Source organism: Cetorhinus maximus, chromosome 10 (genome assembly GCF_964194155.1).
Source record: "Cetorhinus maximus chromosome 10, sCetMax3.hap1.1, whole genome shotgun sequence".
Taxonomy (NCBI): Eukaryota; Metazoa; Chordata; class Chondrichthyes; order Lamniformes; family Cetorhinidae; genus Cetorhinus; species Cetorhinus maximus.
In genome coordinates, this window is record NC_135888.1 from 66,070,235 (window position 1) to 66,092,582 (window position 22,348).

A 22,348-nucleotide genomic window follows, 5' to 3' on the forward strand; every position below is an offset into this window, starting at 1 on the left:
ACGTTTTCATGAATGAAAGAATGCAGTATAATTTTATTGAGTCACCCCCACGCCCAGTGTTTTTATGCTTTGTTTTTAGCAACCATTCTATTAAAATCTGATTGCTATTGCATTACAAAATTTGGGAAATCAATTAACATAATACTAAAAGTCAAGTACAGTAAACTTTGTGTTATCCGCCACTCTAATGCCATTGGTTAAAAGAAAGTTTTAGTTTCAGATTTAGAATTAATAATCAACCGAGCATCAACCACCATTTGCAGAAGAATTCCAAACTTCTACCATCCTTTGCATGTAGAAGTATTTCCTAAATTTACTCCAGAAAGGCCTGGATCTAATTTTTAAGCTATGTCCCTTGGTCCTAGATTCCCCAACAGCCGACATAATTTCTATCTACTCTATTGGTTTTCCTTAATATCTTGAAAAGTTTGATCAAATCACCCCTTAATCTTCTAAATTCCAGTGAATACAACCCTAGTTTGTGTAATCTCTCGTAATTTGACCCTTGGAGTCCAGGTATCATTCTAGTACGTCTACACTGCACTCCCTCCAAGAACAATATATCCTTCCTAAGGTGTGGTGCTCAGAACTACTCACAGAACTCACGGTATTGTTCAGCTAGGCCTTTCTACAACTATAACATAACTTGTATCCCCTTGTATTATAGTTCTCTAGGTATAAAGGCCAGCATTCCATTAGTCTTTTTGATTAACTTATGTACCTGTTGATGACATTTTAAAGACTTATGTACCTGGACTCCCAAGTCTCTTTTGAACCTCCAGTTTCTAGCTTTACACCATTTAGAAAGTACTCTGATCTTTGTTTTAAGCCAAAAAAGTGGTGATCTCACACTTGCCTAAATTGAAATCAATTTGCTATAGTTTTGCCTATTCACTTAATCTATTAATAGCTCTTTGTAATTTTATGATTCCACCTACACAGCTTACAATACTGCCCATCTTACTGTCATCAGGAAACTTGGATATGTGGATCGCTATTCCGTCATTTAAGTCCTTAATAAATACAATGAATGGTTGAGGCTTCAAAACAGATCCCTGTGGGCAGTACTAGTCACATCCTGCCAATTAAAGCACGTAAGAAATAGGAGTAGTAAACCATAAACCCCAATGGGCCTGCTCCCTAGCTAGTAAGATTATGGCTCCGCTTTTATATCAACTTCACTTTCCCATCTAATCCCCATATCCCTCAGCTCCCTAACTGCCCAAAAATCTGTTGATCTCAGCCTTGAATATACCCATGGAGTAAGCATTCAAAGCCGTCTGGAGTGGAAAATTCCAAAGATTCACAAGCCTCAGTGAAGAAATTTCTCCTCATCTCAATCCTAAATGATGAGGTCCCTTAACCTGAGACAATGACTCCTAATTCCATACTCTGCAGCAGGCAGAAAAAAACCTCTCGCCCTGCAAACCCCTCTTAAGAATGTTATGTTTTAAAAGATCACCTCTCATTCCTCCAAGTTGCAGAGAATTTATTTAAAATTCATTTTGGAGATGTGAGCATCACTGGCTAGGCCATCGTTTATTGCCCATCCTTAATTGCCCTTGAGAAGATGGTAGTGAGCTGCCTTCTTGAACCACTGCAGTCCACATGGTGTAGGTACACCCACAGTGCTGTAAGGGAAGGAGTTCCAGGATTTTGACCCAGTGACAGTGAAGGTACAATGATATACTTCCAAGTCAGGATGGTGAGTGGCTTGGAGGGGAATTTGGTGGCAGTGTTCCCATGTATCTGCTGCCCTTGTCCTTCTAAATGGCAGCAGTAATGGGTTTGTAAGATGCTGCCTAAGGAGCCTTGGTGAGTTTCTGCAGTGTATCTTGTAGATGGTACACACTGCTGCCACTGTTAGTCGGTGGTGGGGGGAGTGAATGTTTGTGGAAGGGGTGCTAATTAAGCGGGTCGCTTTGTTCTGGATGGTGTCAAACTTGAGTGTTGTTGGAGCTGCACTCATCCAGGCAAGTGGAGAGTATTCCATCACACTCCTGGCTTGTGCCTTGTAGATGGTGGATAGGCTTTGGGGAGTCAGGAGGTGAGTTATTCGCCGCAGGATTCCTAGCCTCTGATCTGCTCTTGTAGCCACAGTATTTATGTGGCTAGTCCAGTTCAGTTTCTGGTCAATGGTAACCCCCAGGATGTTGATAGTGGGGGATTCAGCGATAGTAATGCCATTGAATGTCAAGGGGCGATTGTTGGATTCTCTCTTGTCTTAGATGGTCATTGCCTGGAACTTGTATGGCCCAAATGTTACTTGTCACTTGTCAGCCCAAGCCTGGATGTTGTCCAGGTCTTACTGCATTTGGACATAGACTGTTTCAGTATCCGAGGAGTCACGAATGGTGCTGAACATTGTTCGCTGATGATTGCACATCCCACTTCTGACCTTATGACGGAGGGAAGGTCACTATTAAAGAAGCTACTCAGTTTCTACTATTTCCCCTCATGGGACAGCCATCTGAAAGCGAGATGGTGAATCTCTGTTACATCCCCTCTAAAGGCTGGACCAAAATTGTACATATTACTCCAGGTGCAGTCTCACCAAAGTCCTATACAACTGTGCAGGTCTTCCTTATCCTTATACTCCAATCCCCTTGCAATAAAAGGCTAACATACTCTTCACCTTCCCAATTGCTTACTGCACCTGCATGTTAACTTCTTGTGATTCACTTTGAAATTCCTCTGAACAGCAATTAGAGACTGCAGCAAGAATTACACCAACTATCTGCCCATTATCCTCATTCTCTCTCTTGCTGCTTAGCAAATCTTCTGAGTCAATAATTTGCCCTCAATCTTATGTGCTTCAACTTTAGACCTTTTGAGTACTTTTATCAAAAATCTTCTGGTTGTCCATATAAATAACATCCATAGATATTCCCCTCTGCCCAATACCTCAATCCTCTCTCCAAAAACGATCAGGTTTGTCAGGCATGACCTACACTTTACAAACCTACACTGGCTCTCTCTGACCAGCTGAAAATTCAATGTGTTCAGTCATTCCACTCTTAATTATAGAAGCTAATTTTCTGTCAACTGATTTCTAGAATTCATTGTTTCCTTCTCTCACCTTTCTTAACTGTGCAATTTTCCAACTTAATGGAGCAGTTTCTGAATCAAGAGAACTTTGTAAGGTCATAACTAGGGAATCTGTAATGTTCTAACCTATTTCCTTCAAAACCCCGAGATGGGATCCATCTGGCCCGAGGTTTTGTGACTCAATTGGCGTTATTTTCTTCACTACTGCTAATTGGCTTACATTAATTTTGGCTAGTCCCTTTCCCCGATTCCATATTAGTTTCCCTGAAGAGGCAATATATCAATTTCTAGATCTGTTATATAATTTCAAAAGACTAAAATGTAAAATTGCTCTTGCACAGCTTTAGGTTTCATTGCTAGTCACTTTTTGGGTGCAAACAATTGGCTTCGGCACCTCCAGTTTAAGAAGAAAAATTATTATGGCTCCCATTCCTGATCACTATATTGCTGAAAGTTTTTAAATAGTGAGTCAGGTTCTTCCATTATGACCCCTTTCCAAATTGATCAGATTCAAGTTACCCCAGCACTCACTCTGCATAACTCACTGTGTGCACAAAAACTAGGAATTGAAGTGGGATGGAAGGTGGGTGTCCACTTCCTCCAGAGTACAAGAGTTGCTGCTTTCATGAAAGAAAGGGAGAAAAATCAGAACAAATAATTGGGTTGCGCACCCCCGCCCCCCCCCCCCACCCCCCGCCAACCCCCCACCCCAAGCCATTTTATATACCTCCAACAGTCACTTCCAAAGCTCTAATTAGCTTGAAATGAAGAAAGCCTAGACCTATTTGCTCTTGGCACAGCTTCCCAAGGAACTTTATCAAAAATTTGACTTTATACTTTCACTTTTATACTGAGCAAAGGTTGCAGTGAAATGTGATCCAATCCAGGTGTATAGTTTGTTTTAATTTGTGATGTGTCATACTGGAAGCTTCAATTAGTTGAAAAGTAGAATTTGCTAAGTCTGGCTGTTTGAGCTCTTCACCTTTTAAAAAGTATTGTATACAAAGTAGAACGTTGTTGGGGTTTGTGTCCCATTAAAACCCAGTCCCTGCCAATTCCACAACCTCCATCCATACACACATTTTGGATTGCAATTCCAGCCAATTCCTCGAGAAACCAAAGAGAGGGAGAAAGTCTGAGGACTGGGGACTACTTAGGAGCAAAATATATGGTACTGACCTCTTATCAAGTGAGCCAGGTTAATTAGCTATTGTAGTTGGGGAGGATCAATTGCCTCTTTTTGTTGGAGGGAGGTGGGAAAGAGATAGAAATTAAAGATTGCTTTGTCTGTCCTACTGGTCTGTAAGGGTGTCAAGTCTTGGCTTAGTGGTAGCACTATGGTTCTGAGTGCATGTCCCAGTCCAGATACTTGACTAATTATCTAGGTTGATAAGATCAGTATCAGACTGCTGTTTGTGGAACCTTGCTATGTGCAAAATGGCTGCCACATTTCCTACATTACAACAGCGATTATACTTCATTGGCTGCAGTGTGTTTTGGGATGTCCTCTAGCCGTGAAAAGGCCCTCTACAAATTCAGGTTTACTCTTTCTTCTTGGTTAATGCAGTATTCAGGGGATGGAGAGATGAGAATAGGGTTACCTCTCTTTATACTTTGGCAGGATAGCAGAAACCTGGTAAAAAATCATTTTCATTCAGTTCAGCTGGTGTATGACAGCAGGAAAGAGATAACTTATGAAGGCAGATAGCCAAGCCACCTTATTGCATCCCTGCTAGTTGACTCATATTGAATTCCATAAATCATGCGAAGGGCCAATAAGCCTCATTGTTAACAACAGGTAATCATGCTGTCAGTCTTAATTTTCACAATACAAGACAAAGCATAAACAGGGACTCCTTGAACATTGTATCTGCTAGGTATCACCTGAAGGATTTTACCTTCTGTACACCCAGACTTTTCAAGTGAGGCTTTCCACTGTACAATGTCTTTATTGCAAATTATGGGAAAGACAGTCACCCCTACTGCAGGACTGCAAATTTGCTTATTGAAGACTTTAAGGAGAGTGTTAATGTGCACAAAGTTGTTACATCAGCAATGTGTATGATACTACAAGGATGTCTGACACTATTTAATCCACCTATTTGTGGAGCATTCTGCTTGAATTGCAGCTAATCTGTTCAGCAGAAGGAACATGATGTGTTTCTCTATTCTTTGAATGACAGACCTTACATCCAGTACTATTGGGATTTCACTCACTTGAGCTCAAATTCTAAACATGTCTACAGTTCTAGGAAAACTTCCTCTGCACAAGGCATCTTTACCAACCAGTTGTCCAATAAAGCCAAGAGTTTGAAGAGTGTGTGCAATGGCAAGATCAAGTCAATATTTCACAGGTTTAATGTCTTAACAGCCCCAACAGCAGCAATTACAGTTTAGCATCACCCATTCAGAGGGGGGTCATAAACTAGAGTGGATGATCTTTTCAGTTTAAGCTAATTGTTCTTCAAAATTTTGCTATGTGTGCACTTGCTATCAAAAACATGTTTGCAAGTATATTACTTTACACAAAGTTAGAGCTTTCACTTCATCCAATATGCATTCATTTCCATAGATAACACTTGATGTGACTACTTGTTTTCACATCTAAATTGGTAGGAAGAATAAACAAGCAGAGTATTAAATGGAGAATGACTGCAGGGTTCCAAGGTGCAGAGGGATCTAGGTGTTCTAGTGCATAAGTCACAAAAAGTTAGCATGCAGGTACAGCAAGTAATTAAGAAGGTTAATGGAATGCTATCCTTTATTATGGGAGGAATTGAACATAAAAGTAAGGATGTTATGCTTCAGTTATAAAGGGCATTGATGAGACCACATCTCAAATACTGTGTGCAGCTTTGATTTTTTTATTTAAGTAAATGCATTGGAGGCAGTTCAGAGGAGGTTTACTACATTGATAGCTGGAATGAGTGGGTTGTCTTATGAAGAAAGGTTGGCCAGACTGGGCTTGTATCCAGTGGAGTGAGGGGTGACTTGATTGAAGTATTTAAGATCCTGGATGGCCTTGACAAGGTGGGCGTGGAAAGGATGTTTCCTCTTGTGCGTGAGTCCAGAACTAGGGGGCATTGTTTTAAAATTTTAGAATAGATGAGGAGAATTTTTTTCTCTCACAGTCATGTAACTTTGGAATTCTCTGCCTCAGAAAGTGGTGGAGGCGGAGTCATTGAATATTTTTAAGACAGAGGTAGAATTATTCCCTTGCCTAACAAGAATCTAAAATTATCTGGGGTAGATGGGGAATGTGGAATACAAAACACAAACAGATCGGCCATGATCTTATTGAATAGCTCGCACGAGGGGCTGAATGGCCTGTTTCTGTTCCTCTTTTATATGTTCATATCAATTATTCAGGCTTTTAGTAGGATAGTTTCCCAGTTAGAATTCCTCAATAAGAGCTAGGATAAAGGTGAGGGAAATCCTCTTCTCGTGGGATGATAAAAAACCCTGCCTGTTCACCCTCCTCCTTCACATTATTCAGCACAGTGACAGACCGTGAATTTTAAACACCAATGTCTCCATAATCTAAAACTACCTTGCTTGCTCCAAAGACAGGAAGTCACACTGGTGCTACACCTTCTTTACACAAGTCTGTAACACACAGATTAATCAGATAAACATAAACCAGTGATTGGATCAGCATAAATGCTGGAACGCAGCATAACTTGTTTGGCATCCTCTGGCCTGTTGTGCTCTGAGGGATAGGGGTAAAGAAGAATGGGATAGTAAATCAGCATTTCACAAGTAATAAAAGGTGTTTGCTTGTTTTCTCAAATACAAGTCAAGAAAATCTTAATTAATAAGACTCTCCCATTGCTCTCCCAATGGTTTAGCTGGTGATGGCTTCCAGAAGTAACTAACAACTGGTTGACTCAAAAAAGCAGGGGTTACAGATTCTCAGCCTGTCCCGTCCCAGATGTAATTGTAATGTACATATTGTTAGCCTAGCTAAGATCAGCTAACTCCGACACAATGGAAAATGAACCAAGGGCTTTCCACTGATATTAGCTGGGATATCAACACATCCGGGACAGGATGTGAAGGATGAGATTCAGTAACCCATGCTTTGTTGTGGCAGCCAGTTGTTAGCTACTTCTGGAAGCCATCACCATTCTTATTAGTTTCTATTCAAAATTAGTGAGAAATTCACAAATTGTAGCTTCTGATGACCTGATGAGGAACACACTCTCTCTTCCCATAGTCACAGATAAGGCCAGAAAACAGGTACAGGTTGGCTAGAGCCAAGAATTAAGAACCCAACATGTCTGTAATGTTTGGCCAGCGGAAACTACAAAACAGGGCACTGAAGCTTGTTACAGCTTATCCAACTGGGGTCACACTGCTGATTAGGGCTTTGGCCTGTAGAGTTATCTGGAACAAAATAACTTGACCCTACTTAGCTTCATCAACCACTCGCCCTCCTGCCCCCCACCCCTCCACAAACAACTGAAGGTAGAATCATTAGTTGGTCAATAGACAACCCAACCACGGGGTTAAATCCAAGCAGACAGTAGCTACCAGCAACTTTGCCAAGCAGCATACATAACTCAGCTTAAGATGCACAAATGCACTGCCATCAGTGACTGACCACACTACTGACCAACACTATATCCCAGTTGGAGTTATATGACAATTTATTCATGCTGCCTAGAGATCAAGCAATGCTTTACAGCACTGTCTATTTATAGCTTCAGAGTTTTCTCATTGTCTACTTTCAGGTCAGGTAAACAATGCTGTACCCCATTCTCAAATTCAGAAGCAATCCCTAATGCACCAGTGTGTTATTTTCCATTCCTCATATTGCTAACCTTACTGAGAGATTGCAAGTATGGCTAGTCAGGGACAGTTTTGCACTGAAAGACTATGGCCACCAAGAACTAAATTGAGACATTGGATCCTCACAGCTAGGCAAATAAACAAGGCTGATTCTATCTAATATTAGCTGGATTGAAGTCAAAGTAACAGAGATGAAAGGCCACTGTCTAACCTAGTACACTGCCCATCAGCACCCAACAATCACTTTTTGATTTAAGAATACACAGGAGTGAAGAAATAGCATTAACTATTACCCTAAATTTTAAAAATGCTAAAATAGCAACTGCTGCTCGCATCCAAGGGCAGAATATTCAGGTCCGCATGTGGGTGCGCACCCACCCAATCAGACGTGAAATCACACGTGATGACATTGGGCGAGTGTCCCGACATCATCCCGCGCTTGTGCGATGTTTTGGTCAGCGGGCGTGCTTCCGACACTCGCGCGACTATTTAAGTTGTTAAGGTTCCAACTGTCCCCGCATTTTTGTGGTCCGTCCAACCACACGGTTGGTGGTCGGGCGAATTTGCCAGGCAGTATTTTTGATGAAACTTCATCTAAGGGCAGGATTAAAAAAAATTTAAATTAAAAAAATAAAAATGTATGGGCAGAATTTTCATCAAGTATACGTTCAGGTGACTGATTCTGATGCGTGGACATTTTTATTGTAATTATAAAATCTTCAGGGAGCTTTCAATCAGCGCTCGCCTGCGCTTCGTCAGCACCCGCCCTCCTCCCGCCCCCACCCCGGCAGCGCTGAGCATTTCTGCATGTGCTTCATGCTGGCTGGCTATTGATTGGCCAGCCAGTGTAAAATCGTGGTCGGGCGATCATGGGCAGCGGTCCGTTCCCCAGCCTGCCGATTGCGCCCGCATGCCGACCTAAAAATCCTGCCAAGAATTAGGGAATAAAGCAGAGTTAACAAACCCAACAATGAGGCACCTGAAACAACACACACACTCCCAGGATACCCTGCAAGAACCATTGATGGGCCCAGTAATTATCTCCATCTGATATCCCAATACCATCATCATCAAGGTGTAACATTTAAAAAAGTCAAAATATTAGGAAAAGACAAAAAAAAACGTAAGAACAGGGTTTAAAAATTAAAAGGTTCAATATAACCTAAAGACAGAGTCTGACAGTCATTTTAAGAGCCAGCTGAATAGGTTCATCTGCGACTGAAGAAAAAGCATCATCTCCCTTTCCATCTGCCTTGCCAGCAAGAGAAATTTATATGGATCTCAAATGGAAGTTTCCTAAAAGGGAGACAACTGCATATGTAATAATGTCTCTGGACTCTCATTCCAATGTTTTCATATTTTCTACTTTAAAGCTTGGAAGTTCAAAGCTGATAACTCAGCACATGGATAATAAGTTCCAATTCCCTCCTACTACTCCATTACGATTTAACACATGACTGCCTGAGGAATTCTGCACAAGATGCCTGCTCCTACGGTTTCTCTTAGAAGCAACTTTAAAGCATTAAGAGAAACAGAAACAAAAGACTAAGGTGTGCAAAGACTATTACATAACAAAGCATAGTGTACTCTGCAGATAATCTATGAAGGAACCTGGTGTCTAGCAAGAACACAATGTTAGTCAACCAGGCCAAGATCAGCAATAAAAACAGAAAATGCTGGAAAAACTCAGTAGGTCTGACAGCATCTGTGGAGAGAGAAACAGAGTTAACGTTTCAAGTCTGTATGACCCTTCTTCAGAGCCAAGATCAGCAACTGTGACTGACATTACATTGAATTCAGAGGTCAATACACATATACAGACGATACAATTCCCTTCCCCATGTTAAAAGTCTGCAGCCTTCATCGTACCCCTGCATGTACAAGGTACAAAAGTAAAAGGTTTATGACAAAAGAATTTTAAAAATCTGACCATGACTTGTCAGCTATTGTGTGCTACGGCATCCTGACTCCCCAAAGCCTGTCCACCATCTACAAAGCACAAGTCAGGAGTGTGGAATCCTTGACACTTGCCTGGATGAGTGCAACTCCCACAATCAAGAAGCTCGACACCATCCAGGACAAACAAGCCCACTTGATTGGTATTCCATCCACCACAATTCACTCCATTCACTCCCTCCACATGCACAATGGCAGCTGTGAGTACCATCTACAAGGTGCATTACATCAACTCACCAAGGTTCTTAGGAGAGCACCGTCCAAACCTGCGACCTCTACCACCTAAAAGGACAAGGGCAGCAGTTGCATGGGAACACCACCTGCAAGTTCCCCACCAAGCCACACACCTATATTGCTGTTCCTTCATTGTCGCTGGGTCACAACCCTGGAACATCCTCCCTAACAGCACTGTGGGTGTTCGTACACCACATGGACTGCAGCGGCTTAAGAAGGCCCACATATTGATGGGCAATAATGTGCAATCTCATGTGCAATTTAAAAAATAATGTGCAATCTCATGTGCAATTTTAAAAAAATCATTCATGAGCCGTGGGCGTCACTGACTAGGCCAGCATTTATTGCCCATCCCCTAATTGCCCTTGAGAAGGTGGTGGTGAGCTGTCTTATTGAACCGCTGCAGTCTATGTGGTGTAGGTACATCTACAGTGCTGTTAGGGAGGGAGTTCCAGGATTTTGACCCAGCGACAGTGAAGGAACAACGATATATTTCCATGTCAGGATGGTGAGTGACTTGGAGGGGAACTTCCAGGTGGTGGCATTCCCAGGTGTCTGCTGCCCTTGTCCTTCTAGGTGATAGCGGTCATGGGTTTGGAAGGTGCTGTCTAAGGAGGCTTGATGAGGATGGGCAATAAATATTGATTAGTGATGGGCAATAAAAGCTGGCCTAGCCTGTGACACCCACATCCCATGAAGAATTTTTAAAAAGTTATATTTTATTCCCTGTATAAGTTCTGCAACTCAAGAAAGGAAATTATTAAGACATGCTCACCAAGCAAACTAGTGCAACACTGCCTACTGGTCTTCCATGAAGAGGTAGCAGGTTAAAAAAGAAAACCCCTATCCTAATTTTGGAGCACAGCTTGAATTGAAACCAGGGGCCTAATTCTACGGAATTTTTTTCATGTTGCACTTTAACCTTGTATGTAGTTGGGGATTGGGGCAGTTAAGGACGGGAGGAGAATTTTCCACACCACTGGACAGAACTGGACAAAACTAGCCCATGGCACAATGGAACAGCGACCTCAGTTTCACCTCCCCCCAACACCCCCACCAGGTTTCATCCAGTATTCCTCATCTTGGCCCTACCACTGTGGTGCTAGATGGATGTATGCCATCTTGATGCCAGCTGAAGAGTGGCATCGGTTGACACCTGTAAAAAGACCATGCACATGCAAGACATGCACAGCCTAGCCTGTCCCACTCCAATTCTTTCCTAGTATCTAAAACCATGGAACTCCCTGCTTTTCTCTTTGCTTTCTCTTACAGCTAATAGGCTTTTAAGACTGAAGCTTGGCATTATCTAATCACTACTTCCCTATTCATTTCTTTTCAGTTTCTAACATTAGTGCTGCTTTGCACTACCATGGGCCTCAACCAGTCGCATAGGCTTCAACACTGAAGTACTGTAAAGTGAGTCATAGCCAGATTAGGAGAAGCAAATCTGGTGTAAACTGAAAATAATTACATGCACCTATGATCACAATGCAATAGTGGCCCATTCTGTTCCTCAGATTAAACAGCATCTTCACTCAAGTAACATGTCTGTTTCAGTTCTGAAAGGAAGCATTGAAGAACAACCTTTTCATGCATTACCATGTAGCTCTACAAATATAGGCCAGGTAGCAGACAGTCAAGTTAGTGCACCTACCTGGTATGAACCGGTACGGATTCCAGCAACCACCTTTGTTTGTATTCTCAGGCAGGGGCTGAAAGATCAAAGATGAAGGTAGATAGATCTAAGTATCTGTTACAATATAAAATAAATATAAATCAATATAAAATAAAGGGTATAATTCTAAAGGGGGTGCAGGAGCAGAGGTGTATTTGTGCAAAAACCATTGAAGGTGACAGGGCAGGTTGAGTGTGGTTAATAAAGCATACAGTACCCGAGGCTTTATTAATAGAAACACAGTACAAAAGCAATGACGGTTATGTTAAACTCATTAAAAATGCTGGTTCGCCCTCAATTGGAGTATTGTGTCCAGTTCTGGGGACCACATTTTAGGAAGGATGTGAAGGCATTAGAGAGAGTGCAGAAAGGATTCATTAGAATGGTTCCAGGGATGAGCAACTTCAGTTACATAGGTAGGTTGGAGAAATTGGGACTTGTTGGAGAAGAGGAGGTTGAGAAGAGATTTTTAAAAATTCATTCATGGGATGTAGGCTCTGCTGGCTAGGCGAAGGTGGTGGTGAGCTGCCTTCTTGAACTGCTGCAGTCCATGTGCTGTAGGTACACCCACAGTGCTGTTAAGAAAGTTGACAGAGGTATTCAAGATTATGAGGAATCTGGACAGAGTAGATAGGGGCAACCTGTTCCCATTGGTCAAAGGATCAAGAACAAGGGGGCACAGGTTTAAGGTGAATGGCAAAAGAAGAAATAGCAACATGAGGAAAAACTTTTTCACGCAGTGAGTGGTTAGGATCGGGAATGCATTGCCAGAAAGGGTGTTGGAGGCAGGTCCAATTGAGGCATTGAAAAGGGAATTGGATTATTATCTGAAAAGAAAAATGTGCAGGACTATGGGGAGAAGGTACGGGAATTGCTTCTTCAAAGAGCCAGTACAGACAACGGGCCGAATGGCCTCCTGTGCTGTAACCATTTTGTGACAAGGGAGTAGTAAAGAATCAAAAAAAAAGTTACTGACTAGGATGAGATAGCTTAACAACCAGCCAAAACTCTGTTTTTCAAATAACTGGCATCCACTACAATACACAGAAGTAGCCTAGATGGGTTCTGGGAAAATCGTGTGCTGAGGATGCACATAAAAAATGTCAGGATGGTGCTTAGAAGTTGTATGTGGTCTTCTACTCCCACTGTATGCCAAGGGCAAGAAATACACCAACACATCCTTGTATTCTGAACTAAAACTAATTACTTTACATGAATCTCTCTGCCCCATCTTTGCTACCAAAAAAAACAACCACCTAATCCCTTGCAAGGGGCTTAAGTGTGGAACTGCAATGTACGGAGGATACATATTATTTGAATAACGAAAACAACTGGAGCAAGTATTCCACATAATCCCAAAGTAGTACATATTTAGAAGGAGGCCCTTAGCTGAACAGAGTCTTTGAAATGAGGCTGATACTCCCAATCCAAAATTTACTGAGCATTGGTAGTCCAGCAGTGTACAACTCAAATCATATGTAGGCCATGTAGGAGGTGTCAGCTTTCCATCCCTGAAGAGCATTAGTGAACAAGTTGATGTTTTACAACAATCCAACAACATTCATAGTTCATTTTCTGATGTTAGCTAACCAATTACCAGCCACATGAATTCAATCTCACAATTTACCATTGTAGGATTTGAACTCTCAATCAGTATCAAAATCGCTAAGTACCATGTCCACCTACTGATGTTACTGTAATAATGATAGACTGTAACATTTAATAAATCTGCAAGGATTGACCTATGCAGCATAACTGGTGAAATGTAACCTCACAGAGAATGTCCAGGAAGCAGCCATGGAATTTATAGAATGATCCTTAATCTGCCCACCTAGGCTTCTGTTCTCGCATAGTAGTAGCAGTGTAGAATGTATTTAACCAGTCAGTCAGTCATCTGCTGCTTTGTCCTGGCTCCTTGCACCATAAGAAATGAATAGCTGCCAAGACTTCCTACATTGCTCTATGTGAGAATACAATAGCTTAGGGTTCTGTGAATGTCTATTGTTGTTCATTGTTCAAGCCGAAGATGACCATGTCCGTTACCTGGGGTGTTGGTAGGGTTCCAGGTACGTGGGTGACTGCCAAGGCCGATCTGTACCCGGAAGGTTCTGCTGCAAACAGGATAGGATACTGCAGACGATTGAGTTTTGATCAGGTTTCTGGCTTAGGGTTTCCTCTCCTGCATCCTGTTTCTGCCACTGTTATGCGCTTGCTTTCGAAGGAGGCCGCAACCTTTTTATTTGGCTTTGCCAGGTACAGCGATCCTGGGCGAGCTTTTCCCAGGACTTGGGGGTCAATATCAAAACTCCTACGTGAAGCGCTTCCTTTGACTGCAATGATAGCTCACCAGAAACTCAAGCTCTCCATGGAAGATTCGCTTGGTGAGCAAATGTCAGGCATTCTGGCTACATAACCAACCCAACTCAGTTGTGATTGTCTCAATATGGCATAGATATTTAGCATACCAGGTTGGGTGAGCACCTCAGTGTCTCTTATTTTGTCCAGCCAGCTGACTGTCAGATTCCAAAGGCAGCTCAAGTGAAAGTGATTGAGCTTCCTGGCATGACGCTGGTACACAGTCCAAGTCTCGCTTATGTAGAGCAGAATAAGCAGGACTTTTGTTTTATGGATTTTGTTTGGTAGACAGACTTACCCCTCTTCATTGGCAGACTTTGAACATCAGTCTGGTAAAGGCTACACTTGTTATGGCAATTCTTGCATTTGTCTCGTCATCGATAAAGAAAGCTCAAAGGAGCTTGCTACTGAGATAAGTGAACTTATCTGCTGCTGGCAGGTTCTGGACATGGACTGGAACCTTAGGGTTGAGATAGGGCCTGTCTGGAGCAGGCTGGCACATCGTGCTGTTCTTACACACATTAGAGAACAAGCTTATGCTACATTGTATATCCAGCTCTAATCTGGCAGCATAACTGGTCAAATGGAACCTGCCTGACAAATGGCCGGGAAGCAGCCATGGAATTCATAGAACGGTCCTTGATCTGCCCATCTGGGCTCCTGTCCTGAAAGGCATTAGCAGTGTAGAATTTATTCAACCAGTCAGTTAGTTATCTGCTGCTTTGTCCTGGCTTCTTGAACCATAAAAAATGAATAACTGCCGAGACTTTGCTCTGTGCGAGAGTACAATAACATAGGGTTCTGTGAATGTCTACAAAGGGCAAGGGGACAATTTAGTACATGATGCCTAGGGAACCTGGCAACAACTCAAAAAGGCTGCAGATGAGCAGGCCCTTGACATAATTCTGATGAAAGGTATCAACCTGAAACCAACTCTGCTTCTCTCACCATGGGTACAGACTTTTTCTTTTTATTTCAGATTTCCACCATCTTTTGGCTTGCTTTGGTATAGTCTATTGACTGAGCAAAACGACCAAGTTGGGGGAGGGCAATTTAAGAAGGATTTTTCTTTTAATAGCCAACCATAGTTGTAGCAATTGTTGCTGTAACTCCATAGGGCCCAGTGGGGAGGGAAATAGACCAAAAGCCAGCAATCTCACTGCCAAGTTCCTGTTCTGAATTGTTGCTCCCTGCTGTGGGAGTATCCTTCATTTCAGCTTTGCTCAGAGTCAATAACTGGAATCAAAAATATTCTCACTGTTTTAGCAACTGCTTGGAGTTGTGCAGTGGCAAAGCCAGTGGCATCTCATTGTAGCATCATGACATCCTTATTGATAAGTTAACAGATTCAACCTGTCCATTAGTTTGCACTCTTGCTTGGATGAATCTGGATTTATTTTCCATGCGTGTACTTTCTACACCAATTCAAAATCAACGTAAAAATGAGCATCCCACTGTACACTTGCATGGACCCTGCTCATTTTGGAGCTAATAATTTGCCTAGCTCAATTACTATTCCAAAAGGATCCAATCAAAGAATCTTGGGCTTAAAAAATCTGTTCTGTCCATGCAAGATCCAGAAGACAGCTTCCCATCTGAGATCAGTTTAACAGCACATCTTCTGACAACTGATTCAGATTTTCCAGCTTCTCCCACAATATTAGATCAGTCCCGTTTTCAACCACTGCAAGAAAATAGGTACATTCTAAAGCACACCTTACTGCAGGGGTGTAGCGTCTAATCTTGAGGTGGCGGAGCTCTCAGAAAATGTGTTAGCCATATCATTTCTAAATCTACTATTATGTTGTTTGCCTATGTAATAATCACTTGAGTCACCAAAAGTCAGTAAAACTATGCTTTTAAAGTGAAAAATATTAGTGCAGGTAGGCATTTTAGTTCGAACCATGCGTTATTTTGAATCATTAGTCTTTAGCATAGCTAAAATTTCATTATGCAACAGTTTGAATTGTTTAATTCAAGCCTATTAAAAACATGAATTCCAGAAAACTTAACTTACCAAAATGGTGCTTACCTAGAAACCTTGGCTATACCATTGACTACTGGTTACTGGCAGTGAAAAGATGCTCTGCAAGTGACAAGGTCAGCATAAGAACATAAGAATATAGAGTGCAAGCCAAAGGAGAGAGGGATCCTCATATTAAAGTGGTCTTAGATACACTGGCAATGACATATTTGTTCATAGAGCCTCTTCCACTGCAAAGTGGCTTAGCTCCCAAGTCATAAGATCAGAGAATAGGTCCACACCAAGCAATGGCTTAAAACATGGAGGCTCAATTGCTGAGTACAGTAGGTCTTTTACTTCTAACATCTGGGTTCAAAGCCAGGAAGGTCTAAAGATCAATGTCAGGTATGTTAGTCAACCTCAGCCAGGTAGAGAAAAGAGGAGTCACAACTAGCCTCACGGCCCTGGTTTAGGAGGGAGGAATTGGCCTCCCTTGAAGGTCTTTGGCGACTTGAATGTTCCAGGTGGATTAAGTTTAGGCAACCCCAAGTCTGGGACGTAGTAATCCACCTGCAGCACTCAGCCACTTCCAATTTGGGATTAAACCTGACATCCCCACTCGGAGTGACTACAAGAGTTTGGAACGGAGAAGAACTGCAATACAAATGCAACCTTCTGTAACTGGGGTTGAATTGAGATGCATTGTCTATGGCAGAGTGGGTGCTTGATTTCGATATGGGCTTCCAAAATAGCTCTGCTCTCCAGTGCAAGGTTTATCCCATGCAAAACCTCCCCAAAAGCAAAAATGATTTAGGAGATGTCCTCCCATTCTTCAATCCAGAAATCCTCCAAGGATTCCAGAGAAGCCTGCACTCGTATCATGGGGAAATGGTCATTTATTTCTTCAGTGTCTGGCCTGTCTTGTGTCATCATATAACTCCTGATTAGGGTGAGTAGGAAGAGCACAGAGCTGCTGTCATTGTCACGGCTGAGGTTGCTGATTTTGTAGTTCTCATGAGAGGAATCACAGAATGTGACGTCCAAAACAATGGGAACATTTTCGGAATCCCTTGATTACAAGCCAAATTTGATTAAATCGCTGTAAACCCAGGCGATAGTCAGGGTTAAAGTGACTTAAATAGGAGGTGCCGGAGTGGCGTTCGGTGCGCTCTGACAGCACTACACCCCTGCCTTACTGTCTCTTTGCTTATGGACTTATATTCTGCACAGGAATCAGCAGAATTGTAAAATTTACTGATTCTGTCAAGGCAATGGTTACTCTCAGTTCAGTTGGTCATGCAATACTGTTCTGTTTGGTTACCCAGCATATAGACTAGGGAAAGATGCAGCTTTTCCTCAAATATTACTCCCCAGAAGAAAACTTGAAGGTATCTCAGTGACAGGATGTAGTAATTATGTTTTTTAGTGTGTAATGTACCTTTAAGAATAATACTTATTAAGGAGGTCACATGGTCTGTAGTAGCCAATAGGAGTGTAGCGCAAGCTACCTCTAGCAGTTAGTGTAGAGATAGAGTTGGAGTTGAAAGCACACTTGTAGTTGCTGCTGAGTATATTGTAAACAAACTTAATGTTTCCACCCAGGAAGTGTCTGCAGATCAACTCTATCAAGGATAGTAGCAACTTGGCCACCCTTACTATTGGCGACGAGGATAAAACAGGATTGAAAATAAATCAAGTTAGAAAGAAATTGGCACTGTACCTCACCCAGTGATTGTAAGTAGCAAGCTCCGTTAGAACTGAAATAGTAATCGCCTTTCAAAATGCCACAACTTGGGAAAATTGATCCTTTTGATCCAGCCACAGGCGATTGGTCTCAATACAAAGAGCGCCTCATGTTTTTTCTCCAAGCGAACAAGGTTACGGGGGAAGGAGAGCGATCCTCTTAAGTACTTGCGGGAGCAAAACCTACAGCCTGATTCGAAGTTTGATGGCACCCAGCGCCTCAGATTCAAAACATTTTGGTGAATTGGTGGGCCTTGTTAAGGGTCATTTTCAACCAGAGCCCTCAGTTACAATGCAGAGGTTCAGGCTTAATTCGCAAAATAGAGCCCCGGGTGAGACAATTGCAACCTACGTGGCAAATTTGAAACAGCTAACGGAACTTTGAGAGTTTGGTATGACTCGGAACAATGTGCTCAGAGATTGTTTAGCGTGTGGTGTGAATGAGGACTCTTTTCAGAAAAGATCATTGTTCGAAGTGAATTTGGATTTCAGGAAGGCGTTAAAGATAGCGCTGTCCATGGAAAGCGCAGTAAGAGATTCAAAAGCCCCCACCGAGAAGTGGGAAACAGCCCCCGCTAGCCGAAAAATAAAGAAAAATAACTCAGCAGCAAAATCGAAGAATAATTTTAATAGAGGCGGAAACAAGCAGTCTTTTAGTGATTGGCAGTTTAAAAAAATCGAATGCTACTACTGTCACAGAAATGGACATATGTTGAGGCAGTGCAAGGAAAGACTCAAACAGGCTTGTAAACAAAAGAAGAAGCCCAATGAAATCTACAATGTAGAAGAGCCTGAAACAACAAATTCAGACAGTTACTCATTGTTTAATCTAAAAGTTGAAAAGACAAAACCTATATTTGTCACAGTGAAAGTAAATGGCTTTCATTGTTAGAATGGAATTGGACACAGGAGCTTCCACTACAGTAATTGGGGAACATACCTTAAGATATCAAGATAATGATGAATTAAGTTTAGAAGAAACAGCTGCCAAGCATAAAGCGTATAATGGGAGAAGACATTCAAATAAAAGACATAAGCAGAGTAACTGTCCATTATGGAAGCCAATTGGCAAAGTTACCAGTGTTGGTATTGAGAGGCAGAGGACCAAGCCTTCTAGGGCAAAATTGGTAAGGGAAATCAACCTTGATTGGCAACTGGGATTCCAAAAGGAAGCTGAGAGCATTCCTGTTTTGAAAAAGAAGCGTATAAGGACTCAACAACCTGAAGAAATGCAGGCTGTCTTAATCTAAAAACTGGAAGAACAGCAGAAGAAACTCGAAGATACCCTGCTTGATGACAGAGTTCGGGACGAGGTGAGCAACCTTCGCAGGGAAAAAGAAACCCTGTTAAAAGACCTTCATAGTCTGCAAGGTTCCCTCAGGTCAGAGATTGTGCGTCTGGAGAAGCATGAAGAGAAACAGAAAGAATTCAGCACTTCTCTGAACAAACTGAAGAATGAGTTGCCAGAGAAGACACAACAATGTTCAATTTTCCAGGAGGCAGCAAACAAGTACAAAAAAGAGACAGAAGAGCTGAAGAATCAGTTAAATGAAGCCAAAGAGGCTTTGGAAGCAAAAGTCTCAGAATTTTCCAAGAAGCAGACAGATAATGAAATTTTGGGAGACTCAGACACTGAGCTCAGACAAGTTGAGCTTGCATCTGAGAGAAGTCTAGTCAATAGTGAAGTCAAGAAGAAGGCTGAGATTAAAGTCTGCGCTAGAAAGAAGATACAGAAATACTAATAGGGTTTTAATTCTGGCAGCATATGAATACACCTTCGTACATAGGTCTGGAAATCAAATCGCAAATGCTGATGCCCTTAGTCATTTGCCTTTACAAGGAAGGGATGAACACGTCCCAGTTCCACAGGAACTTGTTTTACTGTCAAATTTCTTACCGATTCCACGCCGGTATGTGCTCAACTGATCAGAGACTGGACAAGTCGGGACCCAGGCCTATCTCAAGTACAAGAACAAGTGCTGCAAGGTTGGTCACAGGAGCCTGTATCTGATGAAATGAAACCGTCCTTCAGCAGAAGACATGAAATAGCCAGCCAGGGTGGCACCTTATTGTGGGGAGCACGAGTGATAATTCCTCCAAAGGGAAGGGAGCCACTTTTAATTGAACTACACAGTGCCCATCCAGGAATTTCCCGAAAGAAGACCATAGCACGCAACTATCTATGGTGTGGAATGGATGGCGAAATAGAGAGTTTAGTAAATCACTGTGCGCAATGTCAGCAACTGCAAAAGTTGCCAGTGACAGCTCCGTTACACCCATGGGAGTGGCCAGGTAGATCCTGGGTGCAGTTACACATTGTTCCCAGGAAAGATCCAACGTAGTCAATGTTTCTGCTCATTGTCAATGCCCATTCAAAGTGACTGGACATATATGAGGTGAAGTCACCAACGCCGGCTGCTACAATTGAGAAACTACATCAACGTTTTGCCATTCACAGTCTACCAGAAGTAGTCGTTTCCAATAACAGCACAGCATTTACGAGTGCTGAGTTTCAATGGTTTATCAGCCTCTACGATATTACTCATGTAAAAACTGCACCGTACCGCCCTTCCTCAAATGCACTGGCCAAAAGGGCAGTTCAAACGTTCAAGGCAGGCATGAAAAAGCTAACTGGCGATTCCTTGGCAACCAAGCTAGCACACTTTCTTTTACAGGACTACCCCTCATACAACAACAGGTGTCACACCTGTGGAATTATTGTTGAAATGCCATCTCGAGATTGAGCTTAATAATGCCGAATTTAGTGGGGAAGGAGGAAAGGAGTCAAAGTAGCCAGAAAACCAGACACAACTGGCATAGTCGCAAGAGGAAATTTATCGTGGGAGAGCCGCTTTTAATTGAACTACACAATGCCCATCCAGGAATTTCCTGAATGAAGACCATAGCACAAGAAAAACTTCGAAGAAGGACCAAAGTGGTTACTGGATGAAATAAATGCGTTGACTGGACCTCTATCTTACCACGTGGAGGTGGAAGACCAGATCATCCGGAAACAAGGAAGAGAGAGAGACAAATCATCAACATTTGGTTCTGCCAGTGGCCATGACCTGGTCTGTGTTCCCTGTTGAGGATACTCAACCCAGGACAGACATGTCTGATATTCCTGTAAGAGTTGAGGATACAGGACTGTAAGTGCCCACTGAAGCACCTGATGTTCAGGTCACTCCGGAAAAAGAGGTTCCTGACAAAGAATCTGAAGTTGTGGAGCTGTGACGTTCCACACGTATCAGGAAACCACCTGAAACACTGAACTTGTAAATTCCTTACCCAGTGTTAATATTATGTTGTCTTGAAAAATTTGTACTTGTCAATATAATATGTATAGCTGAGTTAAAGTGGGAGGAATGTAGTAACTATGTTTTAATTTAGTGTGTAAAGTACCCTTAAGAATATGTTAAGGAGAGATTACATGATCTGTAGTAACCAATAGGAGAGTAGTGCGGGCTACCTCTAGCAGTTAGTGTAAATATAGAGTTGGAGTTGAAAGCACAGGTGTAGTTGCTGCTCAGTATATTGTAAATAACCTGAATGTTTCCACTCAATAAGTGTCTGCAAATCAACTCTATCAAGAATAGTAGTAACTCGGCCACTCTTACAACACAGGAACTTCCAGTGAAAATGATAGACTAGAACCAATTAGGAATGCGGGGGGGGTTGCTGGGGGTATAAATCCAAGCTTATTTCAAGGTGCTTATTTTTTGTAATGGTTTTGGACACCTCCAAATGCCCCTCAAATGAGTATAATCTGGTAGCTAACAGAGAAGTAGGTTGGGTGCAGAACTGTCCAAGGACCCATAAGCTTAGGGGTCACTGTCAAAAACCACCAGATAGCTCGGGAGAGATCAGGTGTAATCTACCCTCATTTTACAAATAATTAGTGTTGATGAATGCTAAACACCAAGGGCTCTCTGAGCCAATCTAGGCCAGAACTACGGCAAGCCAGCATTTCCTCAACACCCAGAGGCACAAGTGCATATACATCACTGACTGACTTGAACTTTCTTGACCTTGCTAGATTTATTCATCGTGTTCTGAATATGGGAAGCCAAATGCAGCCATTCTTTATGGAAATGCTCTCTAAACCCAAGGTAAATTTAGCAAATAGCAGTACTGTTGGGGTAGAAGTATACTGACCAATGAACAAAAGCAGTGATTGTGAATTGATTCCTTGGCACAGACAAGCTGACCCAACTGCAGCAGCATTTAAGATTGCTTTTGACACAAGCAAGATATACCATGGGTCAGTGCCTATGGCACACCTCACAACTATAGTCTCCATGCAGAGAATAAAATTCCAAATACTGCCTTAACTCTTGTGTACTGAAGCTCTTTTCTTGCCTCCCTTATCTTTACATCATAAGGCCACAATGGTAGTAGGATTGACCACTGGTATAACTGTACGACCTGAAAACGTCACAGATTTATATTTGTGTTTGTCCTGAAACAGACAGCCTCTGAGGTTGCTTCTTGGTTGCCTGGTGTTGACCACAATGAGATCTGGAAAAGCCAGATAAATTAACGGATCAACCAAAATATCTTAATAGTTGGATACAATTCAGTAT

The 22,348-nt window shown here is 42.1% G+C and overlaps 1 protein-coding gene across 2 annotated transcripts in view; it reads right to left on the reverse strand.

The window, feature by feature from the left end:
* The window catches only part of LOC144685740 (protein FAM53A-like), an 83,253-nt gene that overhangs the window by 55,316 nt on the left and 5,589 nt on the right, over positions 1 to 22,348 (reverse strand). The window contains exon 2 of one of the 2 annotated variants that reach the window (XM_078550569.1): positions 11,684 to 11,741. The exons of the other annotated variant lie outside the window; for it this stretch is intronic. Within the exon in view, the coding sequence (XP_078406695.1) occupies positions 11,684 to 11,741 (58 nt within the window). The remainder of the gene's footprint in view (positions 1 to 11,683; positions 11,742 to 22,348) is intronic. 2 annotated transcript variants of the gene reach the window in all.